The sequence below is a fragment of the Mastomys coucha genome, unplaced genomic scaffold (genome assembly GCF_008632895.1).
Source record: "Mastomys coucha isolate ucsf_1 unplaced genomic scaffold, UCSF_Mcou_1 pScaffold6, whole genome shotgun sequence".
In the NCBI taxonomy this organism is placed as follows: domain Eukaryota; kingdom Metazoa; phylum Chordata; class Mammalia; order Rodentia; family Muridae; genus Mastomys; species Mastomys coucha.
Window position 1 is genome coordinate 101,544,359 of NW_022196912.1, and position 23,884 is coordinate 101,568,242.

At 49.0% G+C, this 23,884-nt stretch overlaps 1 protein-coding gene across 3 annotated transcripts in view; it reads left to right on the forward strand.

Moving 5' to 3' along the window:
• Positions 1 to 23,884, forward strand: part of Esrrb (estrogen related receptor beta) — a 168,147-nt gene that overhangs the window by 133,410 nt on the left and 10,853 nt on the right. For all 3 annotated transcript variants that reach the window (XM_031356916.1, XM_031356917.1, XM_031356915.1), the window contains 3 exons: positions 2,406 to 2,522; positions 18,451 to 18,561; positions 18,975 to 19,136. In XM_031356916.1, coding sequence (XP_031212776.1) covers positions 2,406 to 2,522; positions 18,451 to 18,561; positions 18,975 to 19,136 — 390 coding nt within the window. The remainder of the gene's footprint in view (positions 1 to 2,405; positions 2,523 to 18,450; positions 18,562 to 18,974; positions 19,137 to 23,884) is intronic.

Below are 23,884 nucleotides of genomic sequence, written 5' to 3' on the forward strand. Positions count from 1 at the left end.
GTGTCACCAATGCTCCCTCCCTATGCTGAGCTCTCCTAGACTCCCCTTGAGACCACAGGAACAATGATGAATTAATCTCATCACTTTATCAAGGAGGCACTTAGAGAAATTACAAGACGAGGCCACCAGCCTGGTTTTGTTGGCAGCCAGCCGCTAGGCCCATAAAACAAATTGAAAGGAACCAAATAAATAAGTAGAATTAGGGACACACAGGCACTCGAGTGTGTCTGTGGGCATGCGTGCACACACGCGTACCCTGAAAGGTCAAGAGCATTGTTAGCACTCTGGTCCCGGGAAGTACTCCTGTCCTGTCACCTTGCCTTAGGAGGACATCACAAACCCACACATGCTCTTGACCACCCCCCCCACCCCCAACCCCATTCTGAGCTATAACCCATGGCCCCTGCTCTCGTGCACAGGACGGCTGGCCGCAGTGCCTCTGAGAGCAGAGCACAGAGGTCTGCGCTGTGCCCTATGCGTCCCAAGCAGGCCACCTGGGCTGCTTCTGCTAACTACAAAACCCCCAGACTCTTCTCACCTTATAGCCTACCCTGTCCGGATGTGATCTTCCTGCCACACTATCCCTGGCTCTCATCTGTAAGAAGGGAGAAGTCAGATGGTTAAGTTAAAGACAATTTACGTAGAGCAGGACTGCAGCTGTGTCACTGAACGCCTGGTTATTTAGTGGTTAGCGTGCGTTGGGAACTTACACGAATGCCAGGTACTTGGTTTGCCAAGAGGAACTGGCCTGCGTGAGAAAATAGAGAGACACGGATGGCTGGGCATTGTGGGGTCGTCAGCATAGAGAAACAACACCTTCCCAGTGGGGTCTGGCTTGGTGGCTGCTGGCCTGGGGTGGAGGGCACTTGGTGGACCTGCCTCTATTTTCCAGTTTCAGGATTGGGTTTGTACAGTGCTGGGGAGTGGGAGAGCTCAGGCTGTGCATACTGTGGGGATGGTGGCATGGGATAGGGGACAGCCTACAGAAACTTGACGCCTACACACATGGAACAGATGCATGAGCTGAGCCAGTGTGTCCCCCCTTGTTTATCTTTAATATTACCTTATATAGCCTAGTGTAGAGGCACATTTGTAATCCAAGAACTGAGTTTGAGGCCAGCCTGAGTTACAGAGTGAGACCCTATCTCAAAAATTAATTACTGAAAAACTAAAAACAAACATAAAATGCATTTATATGGGTTGAAATTACTGCCACACCTCAGTTGACTAACTATAAAGTTACATAAGTGAGTTCTAAGAAATAACGTTAAAGGGTTTGGCGAGAAGGCATGGTGGGTGCTTGTGGCTAAGCTTGATGATGACCTGAGTTCGAGCCTCAGGATCCACATGTTGGAAGGAGGGAACCAGAAGCTGTGCTCTGATCTCTAAACACACACTGTGGGCACACAGGTCCCACACATTGTACACATACATACACAAACAACATCAATGTAACACACACACACACACACACACACACACACATACAAATAAATAGCCAAATGTATAATAGTAAAAAAAATAAAATGACAGGATAAACTATCATGTCTAACCTGGGCTACAATTCTTTTTTTGTTTTTGTTATTTTGTTATTTTTTTTTTTCAGACAGGGTCTCACTGTATAGTCCCAGCTGGCCTCAAACTCAGAGATTTGCCTGCTTCTGTGGGGTTAAAGGTAGGCACCACCACATCCAGCCTAGGCTACAATTTTCTCAAGACAGGGTTTCTCTGCAGCCCTGGCTGTCTTGGAACTCAGACTGGCCTTGAACTCAGAGATCTACCTCCTGAGTACTGGGATGAAAGGCATGTGCCACCACTGCCTGCCAAGGCTGCAATTTTTAAAAGTGATCTTTCACATATGATTGTGTTTAACCCTTCCTTCAGGAGCTAACAACTGTTTTTATAGATGAGAGAATTAAAACTAAGGCTTGGTGGCCTAGACCCAGTGGAAGGTGGAGTCCAGGTCCTTCCACAGTTTCCTGGGCTTTTCCTAATGACTGGTACAAGTTAGAGGCTGGAGGAGCTGGGGGGTGGTCTGTGTAGATGTTCAGCTCTGCACGATGGCTGTTATTATCCTGAGGTAAAATGCTGACTCAACATATTTTGATGCCACCCCTCTCCCCCAATCCTGTGACTGTTACAAAACCATGAGAGACCATTCTCAGAAGAACATTTTTCTCTAGGTGGCTTTTTGGCCTACCCAGCTCACAGGCTGGAATTGGCATGGAAGGGTTTGAAGCATTCTGACAGCCACTGAGTTAGACCCCCTGCTTCTAGAAGCAATTCCCTATGCAACCCTGGGTGGGGCCAGTCAGCTCTGGCCAACGAATCCCCAGATTGTCAACCTAATCGGGTTGGGGTCCTGGACAGACCGAAGACACCTGGCAACCATCTCTCTGTTGCAGGAAACATCGAGTACAACTGCCCGGCCACCAACGAATGTGAGATCACCAAACGGAGGCGCAAGTCCTGTCAGGCCTGCCGATTCATGAAATGCCTCAAAGTGGGGATGCTGAAGGAAGGTAAGAGGCCCACAGCCACACCAGGTTCGAGGCTCCACTTGATTTGTCTTGGTGGGGAGAGTCAGACCTGTGGGAGGGTACCTCCAAGCTGAAGGCCACACCAAGGACCTTCCCGAGGGCAGTGTGTGTGTCCCTGCAGCTGTAGGCTGGCTTGCATTGTAGCTACCCTACCATAGCCTGCTGGGCATCTCTTCTTGGAAAGCCGGGGGCCAGCAGTATGGAAGTCCAGAGGTCCTAAGGATCCCTTTGGGACTCCAGACTCTATTTGGAGCCTCAGCTGGAAAGCTTGTCACTTTGGGAAGTTCTCATTTGGACTAGCTGCCTCTCCCTACCTTACCCCCCACCCCCACCCCCCAACCATCCATCTTGGCAAATGACCTTAGAGTTCCTGGTCCTCCCTCAGGTTTGCAGGTGAGCTCTTGCACACTCCAGACTTGAACCATGCACAAGTGCCAACTGAGCTTTATTCAGTTCTAGCCAAGGTGTTTGGTTGTTTTCTTTTCTTTTCTTATATATATATATATATATATCTTTGGCTCTATGAATAGCTTTTATCCTTCATAGTTTTTTGGGGGTTTTTGTGTTTTTGGGTTTTTTGGTGTTTTTTGAGACAGGGTTTCTCTGGTGTAGCCTTGGCTGTCCTGGAACTCACTCTGTAGACCAGGCTGGCCTCAAACTCAGAAATCCACCTGCCTCTGCCTCCCAAGTGCTGGGATTAAAGGCATGTGCCATCACTGCCCTGTCATAGATTATTTTTTAAAAAAAGATATTTTATTAAGGAAATTAGCTTTATAGGTTTGTATTTATTTTGTGTGTATGTGTGAGTGCCTGCACGTATATTTGTGCCTACCTGGTGCTCTTGGAGGTCAGAAGAGGGCATCCATCCCCTGGGAGTAGTTGTAAGTTGCTGAGTGGGTGCTGGAAACCGAACCCTGGACGTAGGTTGAGTTTACTAAAAGCACTGTGAAACTAACATCCTGTGCGTCTCTTTTTACTTTAAAAGTGGCTCCTAAGGAACTGTAAGGTGATGTCCAGCTTACTGTATGGAGGGCCGCTGGAAGGCCCCTCTTTCCTCACACCTCTGCCGATGGGTCTGCTTTGAATCTTATTCAGTACCATTTTGGGAATGGTGTGTGTGTGTGTGTCTGTCCATTGCATGTACCCACAATCTTTGCACGTGTACACGTGTGTCTCCCTCAGAGAGAGCCAGTATAATTTCCTACAGATCAGCTTCTGAGCCTTGATGCTTCTTAACGTGGAAGGAAACAGGAAAAGTTTATGGGGATGAGGAACAGGGCAGGTAAAGAGAAAGGGGCATGCGGGGGTGGGGTTGGGGGTTGCGGTCTTCCCTGGGAAGGGCAAGGTGGGGTTGCTCACCTCCCAAACCTAGCTCAAGCTTCAGCAGGCTGGGGACTTTCCTAGCTCCTCTCCTGTGCCCTGGAGAATGGTTTGCCTCTGAGCTGTTTTGCCTATGAGCCTGCTTGGGTGGAGCTCCTAGTGTTAGAGAAAATTCTGAGTCCTTTCCTCACTTGGGCTCAATTTAGCACCTGCACCTAGGAAGAAGCCCTCAGGGGGCAGATCACAATTGCCTCTTGGGTCTGCAGTGTGATGAAACATCATGACCAAAGCCATCCCGGGAGGAAAGGGTTTATTTGGCTTACACTTCCACATTGTAGTCCATCATTGAAGGAAGTCAAGGACCGGAACTCAAACGAGGCAGGAACCTGAAGGCTGTGCTGCTCACTGGCTTCCTCCTCATGGCTTGCTCAGCCTGCTTTCTTATAGAACCCAGGACCACGAGCCCAGGGATGGTACTACCTACCATGGGCTGGGCCCTCTCATATCAATCACTAATTAAGAAAATGCCCTGCAGGCTTGCCTGCAGCCTGATTTTTATGGAGGCATTTTCTTAATTGAGGTTCCCTCCTCTCAGCTAACTTTATAGCTCTTATCAAGTTGACATAAAAACTATTCACCACAACTCCCTTCTCTGTCATTTCTTAACCCCTTGGTGATGTGCTGGCTGCAGTTTGGAGGGCTCTGGGGAGGAAACAGCCTCCGTCTCCTTTGAAATGGGCTGTGCTGGGCCTACTGTATGGAAGACCAACCACGTTTCACTCTGTGGCAGTTTGGGTCTTGTTTGTATATGGGTGTGACCAAGATGGAGGTTGGACTTGATCCCCTGCCTCCTACGCCAGGCTCTTTCTGCTGCCAAGCCTCCTGCTGTTCACGGATGAGGAGGCCCACAGAGGCAAGCCTGGTTGGTTTCCTTACACCAGATATTTAGTGCTTGGAGACTGAGGGTTCCTAGGATTTGGAGAGACATTTTCCTAAGCTGCCATTTTGTTCTGGAAGCTGAGTGAGACACCAGTTCAGGCTAGAGCACACTGGACAGATATTCCCCTGGCTGGAGTGTGCCTCACGCTCTGCCTGCTTTCCACATCTAAGGAAACTAAGGCAAAAGGCAGCTTCTCTTCTTTAGAGAGATGGCTGTTGCACCTTCAGCCACCCTCTAGCTTGAGGATATCAGGCCCAGGTCTGGACCTTCCTTTTCCATGCCTTCTGCCTCTCCCCTTTCCGAATGACAGAAGCCAGGAATTGGGGGGATCGCTATTCAATTTCTTGACAGCTGGAATGCTCCAGATTCTATTTAGGAGTTATCCAGTGCTGAGAAAGAGGGGGATACTTTCTAGTGGTCCCCAGGAAGGTCTCCTGTCGTCTCACCAGTGGCAGGAGAGGCATGACCAAAGCACACTGAAGGGCTGTGGTTGTTGTTGTTGGTGGTGGTGGTGGTGAGATTGTGTGATTCCTAGGCTGGCCCCTGAAAGATAAGCAGCTCATGGATAATGCAAGTCTCCAATGGTGGGAGTGGGGTGCTGGGAGGATGCACACTGGCCAAGTGGGAGGACTTACAGGGTGATCCCAGAGGTGCCTCCCCTCCAGGAGTGGCTTCCCCCATGGCAGCCAGATGTCTCCCGTCCTGATGTACTGAGCCTCATTCAGCCATTAGGGAGCTTCACCTGAGGGAGGAAGAGACAGTCACCAGAGCACATCCCACCACACTGCCAGTGCTGGCAGGCCTGTATCTGAGAGAGAAAAACTGACAGGAAGCCCCCTGAGTGTGAGTGAAGCTGAGCTCTTGGCTTGGTGTGGATCCCCATGGAGCTCTGTGGTACCTGGCATCAGAAGCCCCACTGGGACCAGCCTTGGAGGAGCCTGCAGGAGTCTGGGTCTCTGCCAGGAAGAACTTTTGGCAGTTGTCCTGGCTCCTGCTTTGTTTGGGTGTCCCTCCTTGCTTACATGTTCAAGGTCTAGTCCATGGGGGATAGCCTGGGCTCCTGCCCGACTCCGACTAGATTCTGGAAACTAATGGCACACTTTGCCATGACGCCTGCTTCCTGTGTTAGGGTCTCACAGTCAGCTGAATAACAGGGTTCCCCGAGTCTTACGGGGAAGCAGGGAATAGAAACACCGTCCTCCCCTGGCCCCACCCCTGTTCTACATGTCAGAACCATATTTTCCATTTTCTAACTACCCAGCGGCTTGTAAGGAGTATTTTTTGCTACCCTGCTTTAAGCTTCAGAAACACACACACATACATACACATTAACTTATTTTTCAACCTGAACCTGCCTTATGGCTCAGTTGCTGGGCTCTTCTAATCTCTTGGAGCTAGCATGCCCTTCCCAGTACTCTAAGCTCAGCACCCTAAAGCAGCTCAAGATGTCTCCAATAACTTTCTTAGTAAAATAGTGCATGACACTGATCCATGATTTAGGGGCTCCAGCCATTACTAGGGATGATGTCAGATGTGTGGTGTCCTCGTCGCAGGATCAAAGCCTGTTCCATTCCTTAGCTGGTTGGAGATGGATCCTGTTTCTCACGTGGCTTCCTTTGGCTTTGCCCTGTCTGTCCTGGGATGACTGGAATAGACAGTGAATGAGAGTGTTGTCCTAGAGTCTTTATGCAGATCCTTTGTATGGCAATTCACATTTTCTGGGAAAGTCGTCCCTTTTCAACTTTTAGAATTGAATATAAAATGTGACTTGGGTTCAGAGCTGGTGACTGGCATTTGTGGTTCCTGTATGTAACACTCACCCAACCTTTTTTCACTTGTATTGATACCTGCTGTTCACCAGGTAAAGGTGAGGATCCCAATCAGACAGCCATGACATTGCCTTCGGGTGTCAGCCTCCTGGTGCCAATCAGCTAGAGTTAAATTCACTCAGGCTCTGCTTGTCTTTTTCTTCAGCCACCCACAGAGTTGAGTGAGGGTCGCAGGACCCATTGATCTCCTTTGGATCTGTTGTGGGGTATTCTATGGGGGGGGGTGGCATCACCTTAAGCTGATCCTCTGGGATCAGAATGGAATAGGACAGTCCTCTGGCATCTCAGACCAGAAGAACTCTGAAAATCAATCCGCCTCTACCAGGCGCACCCACCCCCAAATCTTCAGTCAGCTTCTGGACTTGCATACTCCACCCGCACCCCCCCACCTCCCCTCACAAGCCGATTTGTCCCTGCCACTCTACCTTTCTCCTCTCCTGACTTGCCCACTCTCCAGCCATTCTGCTGTTTCCTCCCTGTTCAGCCCTGCCCGCCTCTTCCCAAGTGTTTTCTGAAAGAAATTTGATTTCAGTGAGAGCTGGGCTGACGGCCATGCAATATGCTTTCACTCGCTTCGTGCGCGATGGAAAAGCGGAAAGCTCCTCCAGGGATTCTGGGTAATTGGGTTAGTGGCCAGCTCATGTCAGGAAATTAAAAGGGGGCCCTGATCAGGTTCCTGCTGCATGGGATCTAATAGTTTTGTATTTATAGAGTGCTCTGCCTCTAGTCTGTGCCAGAAATAATACTGTTCTGGTCTTGTGAATGAAGGAAGAGACATTCTTCTGCTTTTCCAAAATATATTAATGTTTTGAAACAGACCAACTCTCCAGCATGCCAGAGGACAGCACTGAACTACTTTCTGCCTATACACATGTGCCCTCCCTCCCCCCAATCTGACAGCTCACAAGGTCTTCCCCAGGCCTCCTGGACACTCAGGTACAATGACCTCTGGCTGGACAGGTGTTGATTGAATACAGACAGCTGCTTCTGGCTATGTGGAATTCTTATTACCTCTCACTCCGGGCATTTGACACCAGAGCATTGGATCGCAGGTTCAGCCCATCGGGTCAGACCCTGCTTGACCATTTAGCAGCTCCCTGGGAAAGCTGCTTAGACCTCCCTAAGCTTCACTTCCCTCCTGGAAAATGAGAGTCATAGAGTGACCATTGTCATCTTGTTTACCTCATCTCCTGGGATGTCTCTTGGATTCCGCCATGATGTCCAATGTTGATTTTTATATTAGAAATAGTCTTCATGTAACTGGTGGGTAGCTGTGTTTAAGAGGGCATATTGTAGTGCTTGGCTTTAGGCATATACTATATGAAGGTTCAAGCAAATTATCACACATAACCTATCCCATCGCCAGTTCATTTTGTCTGTGGTTAAGAACATTAAACTCCTTTATTAGCAGACATCTGAGTGCTTTGCTTTGTTCGTTGTGGATCCAGGTAGTGCAGGTCACAGACTAAGCTTTCCTGGCTCACCAGGCTCTTTTGTTCAATTCTTCCCTTTCCTAAACCCCCCCCCCCCAAAGTGATTTTCTCTTCTGTAATCTGGAAAGTAGTTTGGGGTCTCCATACACACTTAGCTAATGGTCCCTGTTTCATGTTGTCTTGAAAATAAAAACAGTAAAATAGGAAAATTTCAGTTAATGGCTGTGCTGGGATAAAACCCAGGACCACATGTATACTAGACAGCTGCTCTACCTATCTGAGCTACAGTCCGAGCTCTTTCCCCTTGGTTTCACTAAGTTCCTTGGGCAGGCCTTGAACCCTGACTTTCTCTGCCTCAGCTTTCCATGTAGCAGGGATGCCACGCGCTGGGCCAAGTGGAAACTTTTTATCTAGCTACCAGGGAGACTTCCTAGTTGTTGAGTGAGGTCTTTCGCCTCACTCCCTTGTATTGATTTCTGTTGTTTGTTTTGAGACAGGGTTTCTCTCTGTGCTACCCTAGCTGTCCTGGAGTATGGCCCTGTATAAAACCAGGTTAGCTTTGAACTCACAATGATCCTCCTGCCTCTGCTTCCCAAGTGCTGGGATTAAAGGCATATGCCACCACCTCCCAGCTCCTTTCGTGTCGGTTTCCTGATTCTCTTTCATAGGAATGTAGTAGTTCAGAGGTCTCTGGCTATACAGGACAGCGTACCAGCTCCACCATCCTCACAAGCCTGTGACCTACACCTATGACTCCAGTTCTCAAAGGTGGTCAGGACACAGGCAGGGTCCTTTCATTCACAGACTTGGCAGAGTCTAATCACATGGGTGTCCCGTTCAGTAGAAGAGTTTGGGAATTGTTTTTAGCTGGGATGTGGTGTGCTCCGCAAAAGCCTGGTTGATATGGAAGAAGGGTATTTAACCCGTCTTCAAATATACTTTCTTACCTTTATTTTGTGTGTCCATGCATGCGTGCTCTGGCATGTGTAAAGGTCAGAGGTCAACTCTTGGGAGTCAGTTCTTTCCTTCTAATATATGGGTCCCAGATTGTCAGGTTGGGTAGTAATGCCCTTACCTGCTGAGCCATCTCCATGGCCCAGAAAAGGTGTGAGCATATGCAAGCATGAAGAATACTAACACCTCCACCACTGGAAAGCAGAAAGCACCATGAAAGATCCCTGTCATTCTGCCTGTCCATTTCTTTTTCTTCATTCCTGGAGGAAACTATTATCCTGGCTTTTATGTTTCCCTGCAGATTCATCTGGAGATTTTTGTTTGTCAGGATGGGCTTTTGTTCTGTAGCTCAGGGTAATGTTCTCAGCCTCAGTTTCCCAAAGGCTGGAGTTGGAACTGGAAGGCTGGAAGACAGATGAGCCATCTTACCGAGTTCCTAGTTTTATTCTAGTATTTTGGTTTTGCGTTTTTAATGACTTATATGTGATCTTTTGGAGTGGGGTGGGGTGGCTGTTTTTTTGAGATAGGAGCTCACTATGTAGCTCCGGCTGTCCTGGGATATACTCATGAGTCTGTGTGTAATCATTCTGCGCTGGGTACAGCGCCGCACGCAGGCCTTTAATGGCAGCATTTGGGATGTGGAGGCAGACAGCCTGGTCTACATATTAAGTTCCACGGGCAGTCTGAGACCCTGCCTCAAAACAAAACAAAAATTGTGTGTGTCTGTGTGCCAATGTGTTCATGGGTACCCTTGGAAGCCAGAAGAGGGCCTTGGATCCCCTGGAACTGGAATTAGGCAGCTGAGAACCTGATACTGCTGCTGGGATTTGAACTCAGGTCCACTGAAAGAGTGACAAACGATCCTGATGGCTGCAACTTCTCTCTAGCCTGGGATCCTGGACCACTGTAGCCAGAAACTCCTAGGTGGTGCTGCTTCTCACAAGGTTTGTTTTTTATTTTACTTTATTTTATTTTATTTTGGTTTTTTGAGACAGGGTTTCTCTGTTTCTCACAAGGTTTATTTATTTTTTATTTCTCTGGAGTAGAAGCCACTAAACAGGATGTTTTGCCATAAGTACTCAACGCCACTGATGTAAATGATAGGCTGAGTGATGTTTTCCTCAAGGGTGGAGGTTGGACTTGGCCTGTGGACTGGAGTTTGCTAACTCCTTTCCTTAGCGTTTGGGCCTGTGGGCTGTCAGAGAAGCACCATGCTTATGTTTCCCAGATGTGTATGTGGAAGAGTCAGTTCCTAGGAGAAGGGCCTAAATTACATCTTCAGCTCCAGCGTGTGTGTGTGTGTGTGTGTGTGTGTGTGTGTGTGTGTGTGTGTGTGTGTGAGAGAGAGAGAGAGAGAGAGAGAGAGAGAGTGAGAATGTGTGTGTGTGTGTGTGTGTGTGTGTGTGTGTGTGTGTGTGGTTTTTCAAGACAAGGTTTCTCTGGCTGTCCTGGGACTCTGTAGACCAGGCTGGCCTTGAACTCAGAGATTCACCTACCTCTGCCTCCCAAGTGTGTTGTGATTACTAGAATATGCCACCCCAGCCAGCTCAGAGGAATCTTTTAAAAGCCTCAATGAGAGTCTGTCATCTTGTTTTCCATCCTCCTGAAGTTCTCCATTGCAGGCCAAGAATCTGATGACAAGGTTCCGGTCTGTTCTGCTACTCCGCCATCATCCCCACCACCGAGTCCTATCTGCATTCCTTCAACTCCAACCTCCCGGGCTTGCTTTCAGTCTCCAAGCCTGGCTAACTTCTTTCCTTAGGAATTTCAGACAATGCCCTCCCTTGGAGTGCGTTCATCCTTTCAGTCTCCATGTAGATATCACTGTCCCTATCACTGGCTGTCACAGCCCCCTGTAGACCTTGTCATTGAACTTCTCCCCTCCTCAAGAAATGACCTTGTTTGTTTATTTATGCACTTGCCTTATTTTGTTTACTCTACCATCTCCTAACACCCCCGTACTTAATGCAGGAAGCAGGGTGGCAAATTGCCTTTCCATTGGACTGTCAGCTCCAGGGTGGTAGTGTACATGATTGAAAGGCCTCAGTGGAGTATCTGAGACCAGCCAGCTGTGGTGCTGTGATTGATTAACAGTGTCTATCACAGGCAGGGAAATGGCACCGGGATGAGACCTGCCTTGCTTGATCTGGCCCAGGTGCACTTGGGTGATTCCCCCCACCCCCACCCCCAACACACACAGCTGGGACATGACAGAGCTGGGTGTCATCTAGGCTCCTTGTAGGGAGCTGGTCCTAACCTCAGGGTGCTTTCCCTGCCCCGCAGGAGCCTGCAGTCTCTCCCCAGCAAGCTCGGAGTAGGGTCTGGCTGGAATGACTTTTCCATGGTAGGTGTAGTTTTAGACATTGGCCAGTGGGAACACAGGGATGACATGGGCGAAATGTCCTTACTGGTGTGATATCATTGATCAGAAGGGTCTAGAGGAGGGGGAGTGACAGTAGACAGACATTGGTAGCCAGAATACTAGTGTTCCCCCTTAGAGAGTCCACAGAAGAGTTGGCACGAGCCTGGGAACATAAGGTAGGAGAGTGCCTTCCCCCACTTCCTCTTCCCCCATCCCTATCCCCAAGTATGCTGGTTAGTTTTTGTCATTTGACATAAACCTAGACATATCTGGGAAGAGGTAGTCTTAACTGAGAACATTTCTCCATCACATTGGTCTGTAGGCAAGTCTATGGGTATGTTGTCTTGATTATTTATATAGAAGCACCCACGCACTGTGAGTGATACCAGGCTGGTGGACCTGGGTTGTATATGAAAGCAAGCTGAGCAAACCAGTAAGCAGCATTCCTCCATGGCCTCTGCTTCAGTACCTGCTTTCAGATTCCTGCCTGGAGTTCATTCCTTGGATTTCTCCAGTGACAGACTGTAACCTGTAAAGCCAAGTAAAAACCCTTTCTCCCCAAGTTGCTTTTAGCCATGGTGTTTATCACAGCAAACTGGGACACAGGGTTAAGCTTCGACCCATAATCCCTCTGGAGAAGAATACTCAGAGCAAATAAACGTATCACCAAGACCCAGATCTGGAAGACAACCACCAAAGAGCTCTGAACAGATCCTTGTTCTAAACAGTTCATGGGTACATGGACAGACCCCAGGCTCAGTGTCTTCAAGGAACAAGTCCTCCAGTCTCCTTCCAAGGGGTTCTCACCATGCAGGACTGAAATGGAATAACATTTGGTCACCCACAAATCCAGGTGCAGATCCTCTGGACTTCCTGGCTGTGTGACCCTGACCAGGTCTTATGTGTCCCAGGCTAGCCTTGAATTTCATCATGCATCCAAGAATGACCCTGCATTCCTGATCATCTTGCCTCAGCCTTCAAGAGTACTGGGATTGCAGGCAGATCCCATCACACAGCGTTATGCCGTAGTGGAGACTGAACACAAGGCTTTATGCATGCTAAGCCAGGACTCTACCACCCGGGCTACATCCCCAAGTCCACCAGGACCTTTCTCTAGTTCTCATTTCCTCCTGACGGCAGCCATGAACTCTCCCTTCTCAAGAGTTGTCATGCAGCTCAAAAATGAGATGACTAGCTTTATAAGCAGAGTCCTGTTCAGTTCAGAACCTACTTCACGTCATAAAGAAACAGGAGATGGTAGAATCAGTGATGGCGCTGGGTTTTGGAGGGGAAACATGCCAACCCTGAGTACCTCAGCCAGACCAAGGGGATTTTTCCTGGCTTTAGCCTGGGACAGAAATGAGGGGAAGGATACTGGCTTCCAGACCCCCCCCGACCCCCACCCCATGGTCCTCGAGGGTAGAGAAAGGGAGACATGTGTGATAGTCAAAGGGCAGCACCAGGACAGGCTTGGGGCCAGGTGGCTGGGACTATGCTTCGGCAGGCTATTTTTAGTGTAAATGAAAGAAACTTAAACTGGCTGCTGCCCCAGTGCAATCAGCTATTTTTGCATCTGAAAGACTGGGATCCTGTCCAGCCTTGGGGGAAGGGGATGCAGTCGAGAAGCTAGGCAGGAGGTGGCCGGGAAGTGGGAAGTATTGCTATTCCATTAAGAAAGAATGAGTAGCCCAACAGAGTGATGGCATCCATTTAATTGGTGCCTGATCTGGAGCTCTGAGGTGCCTGCAGTGGATGGCAAAGGCCAGCAGGTGGGGCATAGCTTTGAGACCCTCCACTCTTCTAGTTGAATCTTGAGCGCTGATTTGTGGGCTCTGAGCTGGGCCCCTGCAGGCCACTGGGCTAGGTGAAGGGTGGAGCAAATGTGACTTAGCCAAGGCCAAGAGTTCTGTCCTAGGGTTGGACAGAGGTGGCTGCTGGGTTCTGTTGCTGTCCTGTCTGGCAACTTAACATTTTTATTTATTTATTTTTTTTGAAATGAGGCTGACCTGGAACACACTGTAACACCCAAGCTGACTTGAAGCTCATGTTGATTGATCTTCCTGCCTCAGCTTTTCAAGTGCCAGGATTACAAGCACAAAAAACGCCATGCTTGCTCCTAGTGGGACCCTGGGCATACTAAATCTACATTTTAGATTCCTAACTACGCCCTCTCCAGGCTTTCTGGGTCTGACCTCAAAGGTAGAGAGCTAGGCGGTAGCTGCCTTTCTGTCTTATTCCACTCAGGATGACAGAGTGAGTAGTGGACAGGTATTATAGGCCACGTTTGTTTGCCTGTGGCATCTGATGGTCACAAGGTTGCTCCCTGCTTTGAGTATCCATGAATTGTGCTGCAGCTAACTCTGGCTTATTTCCATCTTCAGTTCTGTGTTGGGGTGGAAACCCAGGAGCGGGGTTTGTGGTGATGCTGAGTAGTTTTTTGAGCTACCAGCACATATACTCTTCTACACCTCCACTGGAATTTTCTAGAGGTTTTTAAACGTTTCACTTTGAGATCATTGAGTTACCGTTGTCAAGAATTCAGAGCGTTTCCACGTACCCTTCACCCAGTTTCCCCAGGGTTACAGTTGTCAGAAAATTCAGAGGGAGTCCATGTGCCCTTCACCCAGTTTCCCTGTCATGGTGTCTTGAAAATAAAATGCTATGCAATCAAGATGCTGATGTTGGTAACAGCAGTGACACAGAACCTCCTTCAGGTTGAGGTATTTTGCTATTCACATTTATTTAAAAGATACTGTTTGCCAATGAAGGTTTTCAAATGCTCACATGAATTGACATGAGGATTAAATGAGCTGTTAGCCCCATGAGGTTGACACTGTTACCCCATCTTAGAGGCCAAGAAGTGGAGTGACAAGAGGTGAAGACCACTACCCAGTACCACTGTGATACCAGGTGCATCTGAGTTTAACCAGTTCTACCCTAGGCCACTATTCTGCTTATGCTAGGAACTTAGCACACTGGTCCAGGAGTCTAGCTCTGGCCCAAACTCAAGGACCTTGTTTGTCCACAGCTATGAAGTGAGTTCCACTGATTACCAATCTTTTCATTTACACACATACACACACACACACACACACACACACACACACACACATATATATTCATGAGATACTGTCTAAACATTAAATTTCTTTGTATATCTGAAGGGATTAAACATTATCCAACAGTAGTCAGGACAAGGGCCATGTGTTACTAAGTATTTGGAGATCAGCATGGATTTTCATATTAGCATTATTAATACCTTTTTATATTTGGAAAGTCTCAATGAGATGATAGACTCTATTAATCTGAGACAGCAACTAAGTTAATTAGTATTTTATTTATGCTTCCCGACTGCTTTTTTTGCTAATATAAGTACACTTTTTGTTTGTTTGTTTGTTTGTTTTTTGAGATAGGGTTTCTCTGTGTAGCCTTAGCAGTCCTGGAACTCTGTAGACCAGGCTGGTGCCTCCCAAGTGCTGGGATTAAAGGCGTGCCCACCACTGCCTGGCAAGACATTCTTATTTAAAGACTCCATTTTCTTGTCTCCCCCGGTTTGAAGTCACATTCTAATTTAGAAGTAATTGTCCATTGTATCAGTCATTGTGTATAGCTCTTTACTGCCACACCCTCTGATGGCCTATCCATATTTTAAGCATCAGCCAATGGAGATGCTTTTCCTGCTCTGTCCCTTGTAGCCCAGGGTAGCCTCAAACTTGGCTGTATAGCTGAACATGACCTTGAAGTGTTGCTCCTCCTGTCCCCGTTCCCAAGGGCTGGTATTACAGGCAGGTGCCAGCACACCGGATTTATGAGGTTGCTTTCTATTGCTGGTGGTTTTTCAACTGCAAAGTTGAGCTATCGAGCACTGGGCAAGAAGGACAAAGTCCTTGGATTTGGAGGTGGCACCCCATGTGTTCCACAGTGTATATATAAAGCCCTCTGTGAACCATGCTGTTAACCATTGTTGATATGACTTACCAGGGAGTGGGACACAGTGTTTCTTCCTTAGCATCCGATGGTTACCAGGTGCCATGGCAGAACCTGACCTTAAGAAACACTACCTAGCCAGCAGGGGAAGCCCTGGTGCTGTGAAGAAACACATGGTATATGCATGCTACTAGGGGTGGGGATGGGGATGAACAGCTAGTCACGTTAGGGTTAGGAGAGCTAGGGGAAAAGGAGATTCCCATGGAGTGATTTCCAGAGAAAAGTGGATTCAGAATGAGAGAGCCTATCAGCCTCTGGCACATGCTGGATGCCTGGGGGTTCTTCCCGTCTACTGTGAAGTCGGGTAGTAGTGTTTCATTTTGGTTGTGTTGGCATTTCAAGGAGGGAGCTGAGCTTAGTTCTAGTGGGAGAACAGTTAAGCAGGAGTCTCCTGTCTACTGTCTACTTGTGTCTCTACCTCTACTACAGAGGATTTCAGGAGGGAGACACAAAGGTCTGTGCTGGGGGAATGGAGCTGTTTGCTTTGTCCCCTAACATCCAGGGCAATGGAGGTGGAAGCTGGAGCAAGTCCACCAGAGTGCCCTGTGGTGGTGCCCACAGGCCCTGCACATCATAGCTCACCTTGATAAGATGCTCATTCCGGGGGCAGAGATATAGCTTGGTTAGCAGGGTTCTTGCCTAGCATGTACAAAGCCCTGACTGGAACCCCAAGTATAAACTGCTCATGGTGTCACATGCCTGAAATCCCAGCCCTGGGGAGGTAGAGGCTGGATAATTAGAAGTTCAGGGTCATCTTTGATCCTTGGCTACTCAGCAATTTGGAGGCCAACTAGAGGCACATGAGAGGGAAAGATTTATTTGCTCCTCCTGCCTGGGGCCTGAGAAATTTGCTCTTCTAACAAGCCCCAGAGGGTGGTGATGCTACAGATCTGTGGACCACACTTTGAGAAGGAGACCACCTTTCTCACCTGTCAGCACTAGCCATCCTATGTGTGCTGATTTAACATCCTGTGACCTCAGTTCTGCCCCAGAGCTTTGGTGACCAACTGGCTCAGCCTGGTGGCTCAGACCACCAGTCACTGAAGAGTACCGGCAGCTTGGGCTGACAGAGCTAGCGGCAGAACCAGAACAGCCCTTTCTCTTCTCCCTCACAGCTTCTTGCATGGTCATCCCTTGCTCAGGTTCTGCTCTTAGAGAAATCAACAGAGACAGGTCAGTTACTGCCATTTGACCCTCGAAACAGAGGTAGGGAGTTTTGCTGGTAGCTTCTCAAGAGGTCTAAGGACCAGACTTAGAAAGCAGCAGGCCCCTGAATGCTCAGGAATGTGGAATGAGAGCAACCAGGATATTTCGTCCTGAGGCTGCCCCCACACTCTGTACCCTTCTTGTTTCCCATCAGATGGGCCTGTGTCAGACTCATCCGTCTCACTTCTAAGGGTAAGTGGGAGTGCAGCACAGGACCTCCAAAAAGATGACCCTCCCTCCATATGGGAGTTAGCAGTAAGTAGAAGGGGAGCAGGGATCCTGAGTCTGCCCCCCAGCCCCCCTATCCAGCATCCACTACAGCCTGTGCTTCAAGTGTTACAGACATTCCAGTGAGGGATTAAAAGGCTGAGGCTGAGCTGAGGAGGTAGGGCCATTGTAGAATGCTTTCCTAGCCCAGAAGGAGCCTTGCCTTGTCTTCAGTCCCCCTCCCCCTCTCCACCCCCTGCATCGTGTAAACCCGGGGTGGTAGCACCCACCTATTGTTTTTTTTGGGGGGTGGGAAGCAGGAAGATCCAAAGTTCAAGGCCAGTTTTGGAGGCCAGCCTGGGCTAGATGTGGCTGAGAACTGGCTCAGTTAGAAGCAGTTCTTGCTGGGTTAGGCTCCTGCCTCAGCTCCAGCACCTTCCTTCCCCTCGGGGAGAGGACGTGGGCTGCAGCCTTGAATTGGAAACTGGGTGTGGATGTGTGGGCGGCTTCCCTACCCCTCAGCCCCAAAGACGTTGCCCCACCTACGAAATCTTTGCACTTTCAATTGCTCTTTCTCTGGTCTGGTTCCTCTTTTCCGGTGGACTGTTTGCACATAACTAGTTGTATGTAGTATCAAAGAGGTAGCCCGAGGGATGAATGGGATGTAAATCATCCCTCTATCAGTGGCTTTCTCTTCTGCAGGGTGGTAGGAGTGGGTATTGGCTAAGGCCACCCACCATCTTTTATTTCCAGATCTGCGAGTCTTCCTGGAGAAGGAAGGGCAGGCTTTGAGGTTCTATACACTTACCCTCCAGGGGGTGGGGTGGGGGGGACCCTCAGGGGAAAATACAGAAGAATTTAGCCTTGGAGGCAGTAACCCTGCTTTCTTTTTTCTCTCTCTGAGGATTCTTTCTCCACCCGCCCTTTTACTTTTAAGGCAATCTCAAGTAGCCCAGGCTGATCACAGTTTCCCTAGGTTGTTGAGGCTGACCATGGACTCCTGATCCCCCTGACTTCACTGAGCACTGGGATTACAAGGCATCTGTCGCCATACCCTCTTTTTAAAAGTGTGGTGTTAGATGGTGGTTCACAACCATCCGTAATGAGAGACCAAAAAAAAAAAAATTACATTGGCCGGGCAGTGGTGGCGCATGCTTTTAATCCCAGCTCTTGGGAGGTAGAGGCAGGTGGATTTCTGAGTTCGAGGCCAGCCTGGTCTACAGAGTGAGTTCCAGGATAGTCAGAGCTACACAGAGAAACCCTGTCTTGGAAAAAAGAAAAAAGGGTGTGGTGTTAGGGATTGGACCCAGAGCTTTGTGTATGGCAGGCAAGCCTGGTACCAACTGACCTACATCTCTAGCCCTTCTTTCCCAGCTTAATGAACCCAGCTCTCCCTGGATTCAGAGCAGAACTAAGACATTTGGTTCGCAGAGGGCTTTGTTGAGCCTTCGCTTGAGGTCTCAGAGGCTAGAGGTCTCCAGGTGATTTTTAGGACAGAGCTGTACCTGGAAGAGGCATGACCAGGCTAGCTGGTGTCTCCTCTTCTGGCATGATGGTGGCCATCTGGGCATGGCCATGAAACTCTTAGCCAGGGCAGCAGTTCTAAAGTCAGGGCTCATTCACCTGGAGATTTGGAACGACTCTTGATGCCAACATCTTTCTTGTCTGACAGGTGTGCGCCTTGACCGAGTGCGAGGAGGCCGCCAGAAGTACAAGCGACGTCTGGATTCGGAGAGCAGCCCCTACCTGAACTTACCGATTTCCCCACCTGCTAAAAAGCCATGTGCGTATCAGGCAGGCCCTGCTGCCTTTCTCAGCCTGGATTATCTGGCATCTTCCTGTCTTCCCTCCACTAGGTGGTGGGCAGTGTGGATCTAAAGATGGCCAACAGTGCCTGGAATTGCCTAGCTTCATCAGATGGCCTGTTTATATGGGATGGCATAAACCCTGCCTCCATGTGAAATAAGGGCCCCAGTATATAGACCTTGTCTCCATGGCTACCCTCTCCTGTTCAGGGTCCTCTGAGCAGCTTCCTATTGCAGGAACATCTCATTGCTCTCATCACTGTTGCTAGCAGCTTTGTGATGTTAGCAGACAGACAGACAGACAGACCCCAGCCATATTTGACCTTCCCATGGGCTCTGTCCCCACTCTTCCCCAGGCATTGACTATTTGCTCCCTGTTTGGTCATTACAGTGACAAAAATCGTCTCGAATCTACTGGGGGTTGAGCAGGACAAGCTGTATGCCATGCCTCCCAATGATATACCTGAGGGAGATATCAAGGCCCTGACCACTCTCTGTGAACTGGCAGATCGGGAGCTCGTGTTCCTCATTAACTGGGCCAAGCACATCCCAGGTGAGTCATGGTGGAGTAGGGGCAAGAATGATAAGAGGCTCTAGACCCACCCTGTCCCGTAGCTGTGCCTGGCCCAACAAAGCCTAGAAGGAAGAAAGACCTTTGCCAGCCCACCATTTCTGAAGGTTCCTTTCTCTTCCATGGGATTGAAGGGAGAGGCATTTGGAAGGTTCAGCCATGTTTATGAACTGCCAGGGCACATTAGAACCACTTAATCATTTTGGTAGGAGCTGCAATTAGAGGGTCCCAATTGGAACCCCCAAGATAAAACAGTAGGCTTTTCCTGTAGAATTCACAGCAATGGCAATGGCAATGGAAAACAGCGCTCCTCTTAACATTAACTGCAGGGAGATAGAAGGAGCTCGGAGCAGGTTGGGGAGTCAGCACAGATGCCAAAGCCCTGTGGCCTGAGCCTATCCTTCCACCTGACCTGTCTGTCACTTGGGAGTATGAGAAAATGACCTTTTCAGTTTAACACAAGGGTGAAATGAGGCCGGGAGTCCCAGGTGTGGCATCTGGCTGGCATGTGTCAGTGTCACCTGCATGCTCACCTTCCGGATCTTTTGCCTTGTCTCCCGGTTGAGACCCCATGGCAGGAAGTGCATGCACACCGTGTTTCAGGCCCCTGGGTCTCTCATTCTCTGGACCCATTAGAAACTTCTGGGTGTGTCCAGGTGAACAGTGGGAACCCATGTAATTCTGTGTGGCCCATACATGGGGGGCTTTCTCTGTATAGTTCAAGGTCCTGCCCCTGAGGATAGTGTGGGAGATGCATTGTTAGCTCTGGCAGTGAACCCCTCTCCTGTGGCCTCTTTCTAGCTGTGCGACACATGGGTTCTTCTTTCTGTGTATAGTTTGTTTTTGTTTTTGTTTTTTTTCTCAGCCATGGCCCTTAAAGATGGGCCTAACACACATGGTAACACAGCAGAGGTGTCCTGGCCTGTGGACACCAGCAGTTAATTAAGGTGGTTCAAGTCCTGTGTGAGACTCACAGGTCTCGTGGGAAGGCATCCACTTGTGGACAGGGGATGCAAGGGGAGATGCTGTTGTCGACACTAACCTTCCAGAAGCCTAGAGGTTTCTGACATAGTCTCCTGCTCTCTCTAACCCTTGGGTGGATTTGTGAGGAGCCTGGCTAGTACGTCCTTGGTAAGAAGCTCAGTCTCCTGGGATTATACACTCTGTAGTTTTGAAATCCGTTGTGTGCTGACTCAGCACGGATGTGGCATTGGATTGATGCTTAAGACACCTCAGCCTGGATTGCTCCACTAACCCCAAGCCAAATTGGGCACAGCCGCCCCAGCCCAGCCCTAGTGACTACTATTCCCGGTCAGACAGGTACAGTGTCTGAGAGATGACTCTGGAGTGACGCCTGGCGGTCTCCTGGATCAGTAGTACAGCTTCCTTTTGTTGTGCTTACCTGGAAGAAGGGAGTGTCCTACATCATGCCACATCTATGTCAAGTAAGAGGAATAGGCAAGTAGGGTGGTTGCTGGGGACAAAGGCTTTGGAGCCAGACAAGGGGGCTCCTGTCCCCGCTCTGCCCTTGGTGACCTTGTGTAAACTTTTTCTGAGCTTCAGTGTTCCCATCTGTAAAATGGGAACCACAGAAGCCCCCACTAGGAGTCCCAGAAGGATGTTGCACACTCAGAACTGCCACACCTGCCATGGTTGTCCCAGCTACTAAGAGTGACACAGGCCTCCACTGAACAGACACTTCATCTCCAAATCCTGTGGATTAGAGATGGGGTAGCTGAGTGTGGTGGCTCATGCCTGTCATCTCTGCACTCTGAAAACAGAGGCAGTGGGCTAGCTGAAGGGCTGAGGCCAGTTTGTTCTGCATAGCCAATTCCAGGCCAGCCAAAGAGGAAGTGAATAAGCAGAGGCTTGCTTGTTTGGGCCATACACTTATGCCTATTTTGCATACATTTGCATGTGTGAATCCCTGGGAGTTGACCTTCAGGTGTTTAAGGTAAAGTTAATGAATAAGGGTCTCCTGCCACTGGTTGTAAACCTCACACTAAGGGCAAAAGAAAGACCAAGTGTCTTTTAAAAACAATTTTCGTTTATGTCTATGAGTAGGTGTTTTGCCTGCTTATAAACCTGTACACTGTGTGCATGCAGTGCCCAAGGAAAGCAGAAGAGGGCGTCATCACCTGGAACCAGAGTTACAAATGCTGGTGATGCTCTTTCTATGTGGGTACCAGGAATCTACCCTGAGCCCTCTCTACAGGAGCAGCAAGTGACCTTGCTGATGACCATCTTTCTAGCCTTATGTCTAGTTTTTTTTTTTTTTTTTTTAAACTGTTGACTGAATCCTACTTCTGATTCCATGGAAGACAGGCTTACAGGGGGAGAAAATGAAGGCTGGTTAGAGGGCTGATATGTTAGAGCCTGCCCCAAGACAATGTTTGAGTCTGTTTATTCTGGTCAGGGACACTCAGAAGGGAGGATTTCAGACTGCCTAGGACTGAGTTCTAAAACTCTAGACGCAAGATTGTGGCTCGTCCTTCAGTGTCTTTAGCCTGTCACCTACAACCAGCGACACAGAAGGTACTTCATGCTTGCTGAATAAGCATGGAACAGTGGGTCTGTCCCAAGATGTGGCTTAGACAGAGTTGTGGGTGTGTCCACTCATTAACCAGAGATGATCGGAGACCCCCACTCCCAGCCCAGAAGCCTGAAACCTCCATTAGGTGGAGGAAACTTGTATTTTTATTGTATTGTATTGTATTGTATTTGTATAATCCCACTTTACTAGATTTCATTTGGCCTTTATGTGTCTATGTCCTGGTGCCTCCCCTGCACCTGGGGCCGATAGTAGTGAATAAAATGAAGTCCACCTGAGCATAGCTGTGCACTGCGTTACTCTCATAATCGGCTTCACAACTGAGGTGGCCTCCTGGGACAGCCTGGGAAACAGCACATGCAACTTGGCTACACCAGAAAACAGCCAGATGAATATAGGGAGCAGAGTAGTGCAGAGCGACCGAGGTCACACAGTCCACAGAATGTTGCAAAACTTAAAATCAGTTTATTTCTGGAATTTTCTACCTCCTCTCTTCATACCCAGTTGGGTCACTAAAACCTCAAAGAGTGAAAGCTAGGACCAGGAGGGGCCGGCTGCTCATCCTCGGTCTATTCTGTATTTTAGAGTTGAGGATGCTTCTGTGTAGCTTTGGCTGGCTTTGAAGTTGTGCTCCTCCTTCCTTCTGCCTCCGCCCCTTCAGTGCTGCAATCATGCGCTCAGTCAGAATAGTAACATTTGGCTCAGTTATTGTTTGGTTACACTACTGTAAATACAGGCTGTTGTCTTGAGTTGAATTTTTCCAGGTATTGGGCTTCCTGGAGGGGAAGCCGTAGGCGTGAGAGCAACAGCCGATGACCCATGTGACCCAGAGCTGAGAGCCGGAGCGTGCAGCTGCTGTAGCTAGGCTGCTGGTAGTACTCAGTGAGTTTCAGTCTCCCACATCATTGTCTGCTCCTCCCCAGGCAGCCTGGATTCCACCTTGGCCAGCAGAGCCTTCATCGGGAGTCACCACTCCTGCCCTGCCCAGGCTGCTGTGTGCAAGGGGATCCCTAGAGGCCTCTTCAGGAAGGCTCTTTGGACAGCCAGCTCCCAGGGAACCGCTGTCTGGCTGGATGAAGGATGAGCTGCCGAGCAGCAGCAGCTGTGTCTGAAGTGGCCCCAGATCCTATAATTACATCTCCCTTTATTACCTCTCTAATGGCCCTCCAGGTCGGCAGAGACCATCATAAATTAGCAGATTATGAACTCCACTTGCCACAAATTATGTGCTTTTTTTTTTCTTTTAAATTCTAGGAGCACATAGTGTCAGTGGGGGATGGGGGCTGCTGTTATTAGATCCACTGGTGCAGATAACGCAGTTTTCCTAGGGCTGAGGAGCATACGGAGGGAGGTCTGAGAGTTAGGGGTCCTGGGCTGGGTAGTACCACTCAGGGTGAACTGCAGGGATAGCTGGCTAACCTTGCTGGTCTAGAGCCCTGGCCACCTGAGTGTCTCTGAGACTTTCTGCTCCAGGGACCTTGCTGGCCCAGATCCTGAATGAATTGTTGGAGTCCCAGCCCAATTGGAAACACAGGCGGAGGGTGTTTTCCCAAAGGTGCTTGTGTTTTACATGACTAGAGAATCTACTTCTCTGCTAATGCCAGGTGTAACAGAGGTGAAAAACCTGGAGGTCTTGTGGGGAAGGAAGGAGGGAGAGGGAGAGAGAGAGAGAGCGCGAGCATGCTCGTGAGGGAGAGAAGAGCCAGCAGCCACCGTGTATTCCCTCTCCCCATGGACTCACATTGTAACACTGTATCACCCTACTTTATCACACAACAATAGTAAATACTTGCTAGTAAATACTTGCACTCCTTGTGTACTAAGCAGACCAAGAAGTCTCCTGCACCTCCAACCTCCATTTTACAGAGGAGTGTGGAGAGAGGCACAGGGTCAGAGAAGGAAGCCTTGCCTAGGGTTACCTTTGGTGGCCAGCAGAGTGACTGCTTTGACCAGTTAGCTCTGGAGTCTGCCTCCAATGTGTCTTTGCACATCCACATAAACAGTTCTCCCTCACGTGTTGGGTTGCTATACTGATATCACACATTACATTTCCGTAGTTTCCTACCTGGCCTATGTTCTGCATGTGAGCTAGCCACAAACCCTCTCTCACCTCTATCCTGGTCCTCTCCTGGAGTTAACTATCCCCATTTTCTCCTGTAGTGTTTCTTTTCTCTTTGGT